This window comes from Larimichthys crocea, chromosome XX, assembly GCF_000972845.2.
Source record: "Larimichthys crocea isolate SSNF chromosome XX, L_crocea_2.0, whole genome shotgun sequence".
NCBI classification, from domain to species: domain Eukaryota; kingdom Metazoa; phylum Chordata; class Actinopteri; family Sciaenidae; genus Larimichthys; species Larimichthys crocea.
In genome coordinates, this window is record NC_040030.1 from 2148723 (window position 1) to 2164148 (window position 15426).

General features: G+C 41.4%; 3 protein-coding genes across 3 annotated transcripts; 2 read left to right on the forward strand and 1 right to left on the reverse strand.

The window, feature by feature from the left end:
• Positions 1 to 1581: 1581 nt before the first annotated feature.
• Positions 1582 to 4174, forward strand: snrpf (small nuclear ribonucleoprotein polypeptide F). Its single transcript, XM_019278475.2, has 4 exons — positions 1582 to 1739; positions 2271 to 2396; positions 3645 to 3709; positions 3870 to 4174. The coding sequence occupies exons 1-4, from the start codon at positions 1737 to 1739 to the stop codon at positions 3934 to 3936; spliced, it is 261 nt and encodes an 86-aa protein (XP_019134020.1). The 5' UTR covers positions 1582 to 1736; the 3' UTR covers positions 3937 to 4174.
• An 82-nt stretch (positions 4175 to 4256) lies between these two features.
• On the forward strand, positions 4257 to 9512 carry amdhd1 (amidohydrolase domain containing 1). Its single transcript, XM_019278474.2, has 9 exons — positions 4257 to 4506; positions 6766 to 6872; positions 6952 to 7016; positions 7094 to 7371; positions 7444 to 7669; positions 7788 to 7912; positions 7983 to 8076; positions 8165 to 8325; positions 9164 to 9512. Exons 1-9 carry the CDS (start codon positions 4370 to 4372, stop codon positions 9267 to 9269), a joined length of 1299 nt encoding a protein of 432 aa, XP_019134019.1. The 5' UTR covers positions 4257 to 4369; the 3' UTR covers positions 9270 to 9512.
• A 266-nt stretch (positions 9513 to 9778) lies between these two features.
• LOC104937388 (tetraspanin-9) lies at positions 9779 to 14533 on the reverse strand. The gene is made up of 9 exons (XM_010753610.3): positions 14337 to 14533; positions 12954 to 13000; positions 12760 to 12839; positions 12429 to 12620; positions 12247 to 12321; positions 12045 to 12146; positions 10854 to 10985; positions 10256 to 10339; positions 9779 to 10176 (listed from the first exon to the last, which is right to left on the reverse strand). The coding sequence occupies exons 3-9, from the start codon at positions 12820 to 12822 to the stop codon at positions 10105 to 10107; spliced, it is 720 nt and encodes a 239-aa protein (XP_010751912.1). The 5' UTR covers positions 12823 to 12839; positions 12954 to 13000; positions 14337 to 14533; the 3' UTR covers positions 9779 to 10104.
• Positions 14534 to 15426: the final 893 nt, after the last annotated feature.

Sequence of the window (15426 nt, forward strand, 5' to 3'; positions counted from 1 at the left end):
TATTTGACAGATTTTCTTCCTTTACATATGCTTTGTTATGAATCAGACTATAGAACAGTATATAATGAACTGATTAGTTGATTAAGGAGTTTTTTCATACAGAAATAATGAACATTTCATGATTCCAGCTCAATAAATTAGAGGATTTTCTTAATCCATAATAAAAGAATCAATTATCTCCACATCCACCAACTACAGCAGTATAAAATTGCGAAATCTGTGTCTCTTTGCGGTTGTTTTGCATTTCCCGTGTCTCTTTGTGATTGCTTTTTGGCTCCTTGTGGTTATTATTTGTGTCCTTATGGTCATTTTCTTGTATCTTTGTTTTGCATCTTTTTAGGGTCCCTCAGTATCTCTTTGTGTTAAGTTTTGTCTTTTTATGGTTGTACAGTGGTGGTCAAAAGTTTGCATACACTTGTAAAGAACATTAATGTCATGGCTGTCTTGAGTTTAGTGGTAATGGAATGGCTAAATCAGGCTAGAATTAAGGTTTTAGAATGGTATTCCCTAAGTCCTGACTCAAACCCCATTAAGAACATGTGGACAATGCTGAAGAAACAAGTCCATGTCAGAAAGCCAACAAATTTAACTGAACTGTCAAGAGGAGTGGTCAAATTTTTTTACCAGAAGCGTGCAAGCGCCTAATTGAAGTGAAAATGGCCAAGGGACATGTAACCAAATATTAGCATTGCTGTATGTATATTTTTTGACCCAGCAGATTTGGTCACATTTTTTAGTTGACCCATAATAAAGTCATATAGGAACCAAACGTCATGAATGTTTTTTTGTGACAAAGAAGTATCCATCCAGCCGCCCCCCCCCACCCATCCACCTATCCATCCATGCATCCATCCATCCATCCATCCATCCATCCATCCACCCACCAACCTATCCATCCATCCATCCATCCATCCATCAATCCACTGACCTATCCATCCACCCACCCATCCATCCATCCATCCATCCATCCATCCATCCATCCATCCATTCACCCACTGACCTATCATCCATCAATCCATCCATCCATCCATCCACTGACCTATCCATCCATCAGTCCATCCATCCATCCATCCATCCACCCACCAACCTATCCATCCATCCATCCATCCATCCACCCACTGACCTATCCATCCATCTATCCATCCACCCACTGACCTATCCATCCATCTATCCATCCACCCACTGACCTATCCATCCATCTATCCATCCACCCACCGACCCATCCATCCATCCATCCATCCATCCACCTATTCATCCATCCATCCATCCATCCACCGATCCATCCATCCATCCATCCATCCATCCACCCACTGACCTATCCATCCATCAATCCATCCATCCATCCACCCAGCTACCTATCCATCCATCCACCCACCCATCAATCCATCCATCCATCCATCCATCCACCGACCTATCCATCCACCGACCTATCCATCCATCCATCCATCCATCCATCCATCCATCCATCCATCCACCCACCCATCTATCTATCTATCTATCTATCTATCTATCTATCTATCTATCTATCTATCTATCTATCTATCTATCTATCTATCTATAGCTCGCTGCAGTGCGCACATCTCGCCGCTAGGTGTCAGTGTGCGCAGACAGGAAGCCTCACATGAGGTCAGAGTTGTACTTCCTGCTCGGCGGTAAAGCGTGTTCTGGTCCAAACGTTATTGTGACGAAGAGACACAACATTTACTGATCAACAGAACTCATTAAACACAGCAGACATGGTGAGTACACCTTTGAATCACGCTTACCGTCGACACACGGAGGCGTTTCAGCGGCTTGTTTACGTTTTTTTACCGCGCAAACACAGCGGCTAGTCGGCGTTAGCCACGTTAGCTTTCTCATTCATGATTTAATGAATGAATGAATCCCGCACATTCACGCACGCACACGAGTCTAACGCATATATAATGTGTTTAATTAAACAGCTACCAGGTGGATTTGTTGCACTCGTTCAGTTAAAAGTGACTCATGTTCGCTTTTGTTTGATTTATGTGCAGGAAAAGTCACATTTAAAGGAATCCTCACATGTTTATCTGCAGACAGTGTGTTTCAGACACTTATAGCTTTATATTTCAACTTGTAAACACACTGCTGCTTGTTACAGCTGCTTTCACATCCAAACACAGCACAGCAACACATGTAAATATCTCACATGTGTCTTAAAAACACATGTTGGTGATGTGCAGGTGTTTTAAATGAGTTTAAAGTGTGTGTGTGTGTGTATAATAACCTGCCTGGTCTTCTCTCTCCAGAGTTTACCTCTGAACCCGAAGCCTTTCCTGAACGGCCTGACGGGCAAGCCGGTGATGGTGAAGCTGAAGTGGGGCATGGAGTACAAGGGCTACCTGGTGTCTGTGGACGGGTACATGAACATGCAGGTGAGAGTGTCTTCATCCAGTACTAATAATAATACATTTTATTTCATAGGCGCCTTTCTGTCACCTTACAATAAATAAAAGTAGACAGCAAATAACAAAAAACAGACAAAAAGAACCATAAAAGTATCAAATTACAAGAATACAACATTAAAAACAGGTTAAAGGGGCGGTCGGTGGCGTAGTTGGTTAAGCGGCCGCCCCGTGTGTGGAGGCTATAGTCCTCGTTGCAGCTGGCCCCGGTTCGAATCCCGCATCGGACGGCTAATTTACTGCGTGTCATTCCCCCTCTCTCTGCCCCCTGCTTCCTGTCTATCTTCAGCTGTACTGTCAATAAAAAGGCATAAAAGGCCAAAAAAAAAAAAAAAAACAGGTTAAAAGGACAATGCAGTTAAGTCTGTCAGATGGAAATGCCGATTTTAAACGTCGGAGGGGACGGTCAGGTGAAAGGAGGAGGAAGATCTGAGGGGGTGAATACAGTGCATCAGCTCTGATATGTCCATTTGTTGAAATAGAGAGATTACTGGTTATTTTGGGATGTTGTGGCATTTGTTGATATTCCTGATTTTGAATTGTTCAAACTTTTTTCAAAGGAAGATGTGCTCAGACACTCAAAACAAAGCCGTGTGTCACGCAGCAGCTACGATGCTGTTTTGGCAGTACAGCTGACGTGCCGTGGCGTTTTTCGGCTTCAAAGTGGCGCTTTGGAAAACTACCCAGGCTCTGTCCGTTCTTTATACTGTCACAGGGTGTTTTATTTTGAAAACCAGATTCTCTGTGCTGTTTCTGTGCTTCTTGGTGGGGGGTTCAGACGTCGTGTAAGACGGCCACGATTAACTCAGGCAGTGCACACGTAACACCTTTCAGCCTTCAGCTTCCACTTGCCCTTTTACTCACTGATTTTATTTGAGTTTTTGATACTACAGATTAAAATAAAGTGCCTTTTTTTCCATAAGACAACATATCATTTATTGGGTGGAAAAAATAAAACAGTAGTAGTGTGAACACACTCAACGAAGGTGCTTTATTACATAGTTTTACAGACTGTGTGAGGGTTCGGGTTAGTTGTGGTTTACTTTTCTCTGACTATACGTTCATACTTTTAGTTGTGGTTTACTTTTCTCTGACTATACGTTCATACTTGTTCTGCGCTATAAATTGTGCACATTTCTTGGCACGCTGTCTCACTTAAACAAGTGCAGACACACCCTGTAACTGTTTTTTTTTTTATATTTACATATTTCCTCACAGCTGGCAAACACAGAAGAATACGTGGATGGAGCATTAGCGGGTCATCTTGGCGAAGTGCTTATCAGGTAAACATCTTTTCATCTTTATTTTATAAGTGCAGGGACTTTGTCAGCTTCACACAGCAAAATGTCTGTGAGACAGAGAAAGTTAACTAACCTGCGTTAATAATTAAAACAGCCCTGTGGTTTGTGTGTTTGTGCTCACCGGTGTGTTTCATACCTGCAGGTGCAATAATGTTTTGTACATCAGAGGCGTAGAAGAAGAGGAAGAAGACGGAGAAATGAGGGAGTGACGTTGGTGAAGACGACCCCCGGCCTGTTGTTGTTGTTGTCTGTCTGAGTGCGATTGAACCTCGTTAGTTGAGTTGATGAGTGTTTGTGTTTTCACCATGTGAAACGAATGAACGCTTGGACAGTTTTTTCCAAGCATTTCTACTTCTTTCTTCTTTTTTTTTTTACTGTATGTGAGACCAATTTTATGTTGTGACATTGTGATACAGACACAATAAATGATTATACCCCTTTCTTAAACCTGGTTGTGGTCTTTTAATCTATGTGTGGCAGAAGCACCGCCTCCATCTCTCTCTCTCTCTCTGTACTTTAAACTCAGCGTCAGTATCTCCCGGGCAAATATTTGCCTTGTTCCCAAACTAGTTGAAAACCAGTCGTTCCAGACGTTACAGTGTGCCCCGCTTTGGATGAATCAAAAAAGAAAAAACAAAGAAAATGTCCTGTAATTACAGACTACTGGTGAAGAATGCCCAACAGGTGGTTCTGATCTGCAACAATGGAGAGAAGTACATGACCAAACATGGGATGCAACATCTTTGTGTGATTGAGAATGGGAGTGTGGTGATAGGGAGGTAAGTTTTAAAGCAGGATTGTGTAACTTTGCTAAAACAAACAGGTTGACTGTACATAAGGTGAAGGGTGTCTGTCATTGTAACTTTGTGCTGTACACACCACCAGCTATTTAAGTGATTTTGGTGAAACTGGATCATATTTTATGGAGGAAATGTTTCCTGTTTTTCCCTCAACGCCTCAACTTTCTGTGATTTACAGTAAGGATGCACGATATTTATTGGGCCGATATGGGGAGAAATTACGTAATTTATCGACCCGATAGGTTCGTTTTAACCGATAAATTAATTAAATTGGGGAAATTGTTTGCAGGCCGAGTAGCAACAAAAATATGAAGCAACTCGCGGTGCTGCTAAGGCTAAAACACATTGTGGATGATTGACACCTCTATCGACCAATCAGAGTCAGGAGAATCGATTAGTACCGCCCACATTCGCATTTGACCCACCAATGACGATCCAGAATGAAGTAAACCCAAAGGTGGTATATCACAGCAAGAGGTCTCACTTCACTGTCAAAGCCGGAACAACAGAAGCAGCGTTTTTTCACACTGGAATAAAACTTTGACAGAATAGATAATAAATAGCAAAGATAAGACAGACTGTATCGTTTGTGGATTGTTTTTGCTATATTACTATCTTTAATATTATTATTATTATTATTATTATTATTATTATTTATTTAACATTACTATCTTTGTAATCAGAGGAGTCTCCGCTCTGCCACGTTTGTGTGGTTTGGTTCAAGTGGTGAAATTAGCAGATGTGCTAAAGTGGACATGCACTGTTCCTGTTTTTGTTACATGCCCACATAAATTGGGAGTTGAACTAAGTTTCGTTTGGGTTGGTAATGCTTGGTAGAGCTTTTAGCTGAGTTTCTCCCCGTCATTTTGGTATGCTACATGTCAGGATCGTGCATCACTAATTTACAGAGTTTATGACGGACAGTGAAGTAAACTGCTGCCAGCGGTGTAGCTGCTGCTAGATAATGTTAGCTCAGTTTGTTAGCCGGGCTGCCCGTGTTTGTACCAACAGGCGTTTTGGACCACCGGGAAGAAGAAGAGGAGGTTTTTGGCCCGGAGCATGGGGTAATGCTGAAGGATGTTGTGCCAGAACAGGAGCCGGGCAAGTGGGCAATGTAAAACGACTGTGGTTTAAGATGATTCAACTATTAAACAATAACAAAACTATTTGCTGATTAACTGGTGAGTGAAGTAAACCTCTGCCAACTGTGTAGCTGCTGTTAGTTAATGTTAGCTCAGTTTGTTAGCCGGAGTGTTAGTGTTTGTACCAACAGGCGTTTTGGACCACTGCGAAGAAGAAGAAGACGATGGAGGTTTTTGGCCAAAGCTGAGCAAGCTGGACAATATATAACCAGTGTTTCGGTTTAAAGAGTGACCCTGTTAACTGATGACCGTCGGCCTAATGCGGCTGTGGTTTCTCGCAACAGCTGTTGAAACAAAAAAAGACAATAAATAGCTGTCAAATAAGACACGAATGAAACAGATCAGGTTTTTTTTGTGTTACTGTATAAAAATATAAATAAATAAAACAAAGAGGTGTTCACGAGGACGGCTGAGCCTGCTTTCCTGCTTTCAACGGCTCCTGTAACCACGCCAGTTATAACAGGGTCGCTCGTTAAACTGTAACACCGGGCTCAGGAGAAAAGGAGAGAGTGCAAGGACAAGACTGACTTCTAATGGTTGGTGAGATAAATAAAAGACGCCGAGCTGGGCTGACTGCTGTTGGACTTGACAATGTACTGTAGCTTTAAATTACCTAAAATTGTGAATGAATACAACAGTACATGTAAAATAATGTCCTGGTATGACACCTACAGGCTGTAATGTGTCATTACACCAGAAAACAAACCTACTGGATAGACCCCACAGTGGGGATCACAGCATCTCGTATACACAAGGTGGATAAGAAATATATAGAAGAAAGTCATGAAGTTGTGCTGGTGTTAAGGAATGAAGGACCTGTGGTAGAGCTCCTTCTTACATGGTGGGAGTCTGTTGCTGGAGGAGCTGTTTAAGGCCTCCACAGACTCCTCTATGGGGTCTAAGAGGGCAGTCCATAACAGAGCTGAACCTCTCCTGTCTCTCCTCAAAGACCACAACAGTGTTATAGAAAGTTTTAACAGTCCTGTACCCTCCAACGGACCTTGGTCTCCTCAGTAAGTGGAGATGGCTTTCATATCTCTGAAGCTTTACAGCTTCTGACTCATGTAGAGCTGTAACTTCTCATTTTTTCATGCAGCGATGGGCTGATCAAAGCTGTGGGACCTGCTGAAATCATCAGAGAACAGTATTCAGAGGCGTCCTTCGATAAAGTGATTGATGCCACAGGGATGTGCGTCCTCCCTGGTGAGTATCAGCTGGTGTTTTTGTACATCAGCTCAGCAGAGCTACATCAGATCGATGATCAAGAACCTTCTTGTTTCAGGGTTGGTTGACGCACACACCCATCCTGTCTGGGCTGGTGACCGGGTGCATGAATTTGCAATGAAGGTAGATACGCTTTCACCTTCTTCTTTTTTTAACCTTACTTCCACAACTGCAGCTAAAAGTTGAAATGCTTGAAATAGTTGGCAGGTGCCACTTACATGGACGTGCACCGGGCCGGTGGAGGGATCCACTTCACGGTGGAGCACACTCGAGCTGCCGGGTCCTCAGAGCTGCTGGCCTCCCTCAGCAGCAGGTTGATCCGGATGCAGCGAGCAGGTACGACCCTGGTGGAGTGTAAGAGCGGATACGGCCTGGAGCTGCAGACCGAGCTCAAGATGCTGGAGGTGATCGAGGAGGCCAGACGGACCCTGCCCATCAACATCTCCTCGACCTACTGTGGAGCCCACGCAGTGCCCAAGTATGGACCGTCCTCAGAGTGATCTCTTCATATCACATCTTGAAAATTAACAGTGCGTCTTTGTTTTTTTAGAGGGAAGACAGTTGCAGAAGCCACAAAGGACATCCTGCAGGTTCAGCTGCCTCGGCTGAAAGAACAGATGTCTGCCGGGAGCCTCAGAGTCGACAACATCGACGTCTTCTGTGAGCAGGGAGTGTTTGACCTCGGCTCTACTCGCTCCATCCTGCAGGCTGGGAAAGACATGGGCCTCAACATCAACTTCCATGGAGATGAGCTCCATCCCATGAACTCTGCTCAGGTATCACTCAGTCCTAAAGCCGTGTACTAAACTTTAGAAACATCTACAGCCTCCAGAATGACCTTTAAAGTTGGATAAACATCCATTGACGTTAACCTGAACGTGTCTGTGTTATCAGTTGGGCGCAGAGCTCGGAGCTTTAGCCATCAGTCACCTGGAGGAGGTCACGGATGAGGGGATCGCTGCCATGGCAACGGCAAGAACCGCTGCCGTCCTTCTGCCAACTACAGCTTACATCCTACGGTATTAACACACACAAGTACACACACACAGCTAATAACTGTGAGTTGTCTAATACTGTGTGTGTGTTCAGGCTGCCCCAGCCTCGCGCCAGAGACATGTTGGAAGCCGGAGTGATTGTCGCCCTCGGCAGCGACTTCAACCCCAACGCCTACTGCTGCTCCATGGTGAGTGTGTGAGATGTTTGAGTCGAGTGTTGCGTGATGCTCATGCCTCATCCTCTTCTTGTCTCCAATGCCGTCCACCTTTCCTCAGCCAATCGTCATGCACCTGGCCTGCGTCAACATGAGGATGTCCATGCCCGAAGCTTTGGCTGCGGCCACCATCAACGCGGCCTACGCTCTCGGGCGCTCCCACACACATGGATCCCTGGAGGTCAACAAACACGGAGACCTGCTGGTCCTCAACACCACACGGTAAATCAGGACAGAAGAACGTGTCGACATTCACACACACACGGAAAATAATCTTTTATAGATCTATAGCATCTTATTTTCAGATAATCTTTGTGTTTTAAATAAGGAAAAGTCGCTTTAAGTCGCTACTTGCTACTTTGCTACAGTTTTTACTTACTTTTGCCATTAAAAATGTACAAATTTACAAACAAATCATGTGATTATCTTATAATTATCTCATAATATTTAACTGTACAAATCATGTGATTATCTTATAATTATCTCATAATATTTAACTGTAGTTAAAATCAGCACCACCTCAACCATCTACAACATTAAAATGCTACTTAAACATGAGTAATAATAATATTTTAACACATATCAGCACTCACCAGGGCCATTTTCTGCGTACTTTTACCACTGAATACAAGACTTTTACTTGTAACGTAGTATTTTCTTTCTTTTATGTAGAGAATAGTACTTCTTTCCCTTTTTCCAGTTTTTACATGTACATATACGGTATGTATGTGCAGAGAAAGGCATTAAAAGCAACTATACTCTCAGCCCTCTATTCATGTATACCCTGCTTTCAGTGTTTTTATGCACAAACATAACCACATCCCACATGAAGTCATTTTTTGGGTTATATATTCAGAAATTATCCAGTGATTAAGACTGAAAAGATGTAAACTTTAGAAAGAAAACGCTTTTTTTAAATGCACGAGTATTTGTTTATGATATACAGTAAATATGAAAACTTTCCTGCTTTGTTAAGAAGATAAATTTTACATTATTTTCCATGTATGATGACAGAGAAATGTGCTCAAATGTAACAGAGCCTCTTTATGTTTTATCGCAGGTGGGAGCATCTGATCTACCAGCTCGGAGGACATCAGGAGCTAATCCGCTACGTGGTCATTAAAGGCAACGTCGTCTACGATAACGAGAAAACCGTGGACTTATAACCAGAAAATAGCTTCATATTTCAATTCAGATTAATGGGGATACTATTAAAAATAGTTTAACACATTTGGGAACATTTTAGGAAGCCAAAATTGTATTTCCCAAATAGTCAAACTGTTTCTTTGTGTTAATTTGAACTTGAAAAATTAGCTGCTCACTTGGTGACAGTAGTAACTTCTCGAGAAACCATCGTTTTTAGCTAAATGTGATGTTGTGTTGATTAAAATCTGCCTCTTTGTGTTTAACACAGAGCCAGTCGTACCTTCTTTTATCAGTAAAGTGCAATTTAGGTCCACTTATCAAGTCATCCGGTGACTGAGGAATTTCAGTATCACCTTCACACCTCAAGGGATCAAACAGTTTGATTGACGTGATGTGACCTTTTGTTAAATAACCTGCAGCTCACCCTGCTTTGGTCTGAGTAATCAAAGAGATTGTGTTCAGACAATCGGGGTGAGAGCAGATACCAGAACTATGACGAAAACAAAAGTAACGAGGTCGACGAGTGAAACAATCTGTGAAGAGTGCTTTTATTGAACGTGTTAGTATACAATGCTTGTTTTATCTATCGGATCCATATGTTATATTTTTCCACAGGCATGGCTATAAACACCTCGTCTCTTCACTTCTTCTTTCCTAATCACATATATTTTTTTACAAGAAAAAACACGGAGTAAAACTAGTTCAAATGCTATTCACAACAATAAATGAAGAAATGTGAGATAAAAGGCTGTAGTGGCACACGATAACTGGCTTATTTTTGTTTACTATAAACACAAAGGTGAAGGTAACAGATATGTGGGATTAGGCAGAAGAATATGAACCTCGTTAATCCACTCAGGCTTCGTATTTCTTCCCCGCTCGGTGGATCTGTTGGTAAAGCGTCATGGAGAAGGCCATACCAAGGAGCTGGGAACACAAACGACGAACCGTTAAACATAAAAATAAATTAACCAGACATGTTTGAGTTACATAAAAAGCTGCTCACCTGTATGACCAACACACACATGGCGATGGTCCCGAGAAGGTGTTTGTTGTCGTCCAGCCACTCTTCCACCTTCTCGTAACAACCCTGAAAACAGCACAGAAGAAGAAGGCGTCCAGGTTAAGACTTGTGCTTTTATAAAGAAATGTTTTTCCAATCCAAACTGAAGATGTTTAAGCTAAATAAAGAATACACTGTTTCTTTAATCTTGTCTCTTATTCGTCAGTCTTTTTAGCTGGATTATTACCAATATTCAATCATTAATCAGTGGCATAAAAGTAAATAAGTTAATTTTCCCAGATCCTTGTTTTAAAAAAAATGAAAGTCAGGAAGTCAGACACAAAAACAGCGTAGAGAATTTGGTTGATTTTCAAAATAAAACACCCTGTGCAAACTTCCAATCGGAAAAAAAAGCCAAAAGCGAAACTACGTGGCATATTTACATATTTTAGAAGCACCAACCAAGAAAAGAAAGACCAAATCTGAGCAAGTTAAAGTCTGGCGGGCAAAATGCTTCTAAAACACTCAGCGTCACGGCTGCGACTTGACGGAGACGTGCCCGGTGGGGTTTCCCAGTAAGAATAACCAAACACACACTGACCCGTGTCCAGAAGACATTGGAGGCGTTGTGTCCACAGCCCTGGTAAAACTGCTGGCAGCAGCGGTCAGGAACCACGTTATCATGCAGGGCCAGGTACCAGTCATTGTGGTTCATCACGCCACAACATCGCCACTGGAGCAGAGAAGGAAAACATTACTCAGATAATAATGGATATTATACAACGAGTAGATCCGACCGAGCGATCTGATTGGTCAAGTAGACATTTAGAAAGTGCTCAAATCAGCATGAAGCACACCTGACTTATCACTAGAAGTATTCTGGATTTTACTGCCTCGTTAATACAGGTGTGTACCTCGTTAATACAGCTGTGTACCTCGTTAATACAGGTGTGTACCTCGTTTGTGTGCAGCACACAGGGAACAATTCAGTGAGTGCAGAGAAAATATTGTTTTTAAAAACTAAAGGTGGACTAATCGGGACTGAAGCTGAGTATTTAATTAGATAAAAGCATGTTGTTCATTTTTGGAAACGATTACACTGATCTTTGTTCAACACATTTTGACTTTCGGACTTTACAATGCTGTGGAGTTATTAGAAATGTTTAGATAACACCCTCCATCAGCTGTGCAGGTGAGTCACGGACACAGCACTGTTGGCTTAAAAATAAACGTGAAGTTCATGGAAAAGCTAAAGCTGTTCATAGAAAATGATATTTTTCAGCAGATATATTGTTAGACTGAACCAGCAAAGCAGTTTAGTGTTTATTCAGTTTGAGAAACTCCACGATCTCTAGAAAGCTTTGACGGGACTTACTAAGGCTCAGACTACTTGCTGGAGTTGTAAGCTGGGTTCCATTACATGTAAGAGTCTACTGCAGTGACTAATTATTTTCCAAGTATTAATCAGACTCCGTGTATCTTCATGGAAACGGAGATCAGTACAGAAATGGCAACCAAAGAAATGTTTATTTTGAGAACAAATGTATTTTATTTAAGTTGGTAATTGTTGTATAATTGAGCTTTAACTTATTATTGGCACTTGACAGCATCACTGCCGTGCCAATAAGTTAAAGCACACCCTCAAATGTATTAGTCAATAATAGAAGTTGGTGTTTTATAAGACAACAAAAAAATCAATAAATCATTATTAAAATACATAAACAGGTAGAGGGCTTGTTGTTTTGTAATATTACTGACTCTGTTTGTCTATTTGTATAGATATGAAGCATACCTCTCCCTGTATGGTGTTCCACGCGTCCCTCAGGCCGGCATTGTTATCTGTGTTGTACAGCACCAGCCCTTCTTTCAGGTCGCGTTTGGCATTTTCACTCACCTGAGCAAACAGAGGTGAAGGGGTGGCTCATGGGATATGTAGGCTATGTTACCTGCTTAATAAATAAATACGGATGTTGTGTGTTTTCCCGCGGTCTTACCTTGTCGGTGTAGACAAAGAACAGGATGAGGAGGATGAGTTCGGCCAAGAGGATGATTAAGAGAACGATGAAAAACTGAACGACAAAGGGTTCAACGTGAGACATGTTGCATTTATGTCAATGGGAAACATTGTAAATATGAGCTCTTTGCCTGAACACAACATGACTGAACCAATACTCACGCTCAGCAGCAGGCACTTGTTCTCCTTGATGGCGCCCAGGCAACCCAGAAAGCCCGTCACCATGACGACGGTGCCGAGGCTGATGATGAGGTTGGCGGCGGAGAGCGACGGGAAAGAGGGCGACAGCGTGGCGAAGCTGCCCTGAGAGACCGACAGCCACACGCCGACGCCGAGCAATCCACACCCGCCAAGCTGTAACGCACACACACACACAGGAAACTCAGACACTTCCTGCGATAACACTATAATTGGTTTGCTGATCTTAGTGCCGATTCGTGGTAACATCTAAAGAACATCTAAAGAACATTGTGTGTGTTGTGTTGTGTATTACCCAGAAGAGCAGGTTGAAGAGGAAGAGCATGTATTTAACGCAGCAGATGCAACCACGAGCCATGATTGAATCGACAGGCACTGAAAGAAATTATTTAAAAAAGGAAAAACATTCAAGTTTCATCTATTTCCTGTTACGTCACATTTTGTTCTCCATGAAGAGTCCAAAACACAACAAGGAGGAGACGGACTCACCACTTCAGGAGGAGAAGCAGGAGAACGGAGAAGCTCTAGAGGAGAACCTGTGACATGAACACAAACATTTAAACTAGTGCAAACTACAACCTCAACAATAAACATAATAGTTAAATTAACACCTCTCTGACAGTGTCAACAAAAAGAGAAACATGACAGTGGTTGTGTTTGATCACATTAGATTGTACAAGTGTGCTGGTCAGTTTATGTTTGTAGTGTTTCTGTCCTGTGTTATGAACTTGGAAAAACTGTTTTTTTTTTAGCTTTGTGACAATGACTTTTTAAAGCTAATTAAAAATATTTCAGTAATAATGAATACTTTAGCTTGAGAGGTAGGAGAATTTACTTGCTTCAAAAGCAACACTTCATCTTTTTAGTTTATCAGAAAAAAAAATCTAATTTAAAAATAACAAATAAAAATGGGGACACGTGATTTTCACTGGACAAAAACAAAAACAAAAAAACGTTTTCTCCTTTAACACGTTGTTGTTTGATATTTAGCAAAACTACTACGGACAAAACAGTCACTGAAGGAAGAAATACTCAGGTCCTTTAAGTAAAAGTACTGTAAAAATACTTCTACTACAAGTAAAACGGCATTCAACACCTTACTTAAGTAAAGGTATGAAAGCAAAATACACTTAAGAGTATCAAAAGTAATTGTGTAGAAAAATAGGCTCATTTTAAGAAAACAAAACAACTACGGACAAAACAGTCACTTAAGGAAGAAATATTCAAGTCCTTTAAGTAAAAGTACTGTAAAAAAAAAATACGCCTACTACAAGTAAAACGGCATTCAACACCTTACTTAAGTAAAAGTATGAAAGCAAAAAATACACTTAAGGTAAAACTAATTGTGTAGAAAAATAGGCTCATTTTAAGAAAACAAAACAATGCTTATTTTTCACACTAATTAAAACATACTAATGCGTATTGTATTAATTATTTAATAAGTAAAATACACCGGACCTTTAAGTTTTATGTACTTAGTTACTTTCCATCACTGCGTTACAGTTAAACCTTCATGCCACTACTTTTTAGGTCTTAACACTGTAATAATATTAATTAAAAAGTTAATTAACCATCTCAATAGATGAACTTTAACGCTTTTTTTACAGACGGTTTTAAAACCCCTCTCGTTGTGACGTCACTATGCTGAAGTTCAGTTTTGAAATCAAAGTTTGAAAAAAAAAAAAAAACGGTCAAATCAGCTCGTGCGTCATCGTTAAAAACGTTAATTTTTACAGTTTCAAGTTGATTAAACTCGACGATATTCACCTAGAAACATCTAAAAGCACCTCACGGCGGCTCAGGCCGGGATTGTTTTCATGTCCATGCCCTCGGAAATGAGACAAAAAGAGGGGAAGAGAGTTTTTTCCTTACCGCGGAGCTGGAGCTCATCTCCCCGCTTTAACGTCTCGAGTTTCAGCCGCAGAGAAGCTTCACATGCCGGCGTGAGCCGCTTCCACTCCCGGTCTAAATAAAAAACATAAATCCGACGGTTGTAAACTGTTGGAAGTTTCGTCGATGGCTGGAGGAGAAGAAGAGGAGGAGGAGGAGGAGGAGGAGGGAGAAGAGGGCGGAGCACAGCGGAGGACACACACCGAGTAGAGGCGTGTCTGTTCGGATTGGGAGAGAGGGACCAGCCGGGCAGAGACCCTGCCTGCCTGGCTGTGTCGATTACATGACTGGGTCACATATTTGTGGTTTCTCACGGATTTGTCATAATAAAGTATGTTCAGATAATTGCCCAATGCTCAGCTGTGGTACTGCAACAAAGTCCAGAACCAGAACACAGTCCTGAAAATGGACCCCCCCATTTTCCCCAAAGGCCCCTGTAGTCCCAGACTACCTACATGTAATGAAGTAAAAGTACTAATAAAGAAGTAAATTCTGCTACTATTACTTCTGTAATAGTGTGTATGTATGATCAATAAATGTGCTTAAAAATAAAAGTACTCCAAGGTGAATGTCTCTGAATTGACTAAGAAAGAAAATGTTTGACGTTTAGGTTTGTTACTCATCAGCTTTTTAATAGTTTTATTTAAGAAAGATAACCCAAATTATTATTATACTATATTGTTATATGTAAAAGTAGGGTGGAGCTGTCCCTGTTGGTTTAGACCTTCTGTGTTTTTTTTGTTTTTTTGGTGTTGTAGATCACCTCCACCTGACCTGCAGCTCACATCTGTTAATATTAGTCATAACGTCATCTACTGAAACTCTACGCTAATTACGAGAGGACTGAACCAGGCATTTGTGTGTTTATGAGCTTATTTGTCCAGTCTCAAGAGTTTCTAACCCTATAGTTTCTCACTTTCACTTTGATTGAACCTTGATTACAGAAGCAGGATTCTGACAGATCCACTGTACAAACTTCAACAAGTCTGTTGACAGAGGCTGTAGGCATCCACACCTGAACAACTTTTGAATTTTTTCCCCTTTAGTCGGTAAAACGTTTCATTTAATTGCT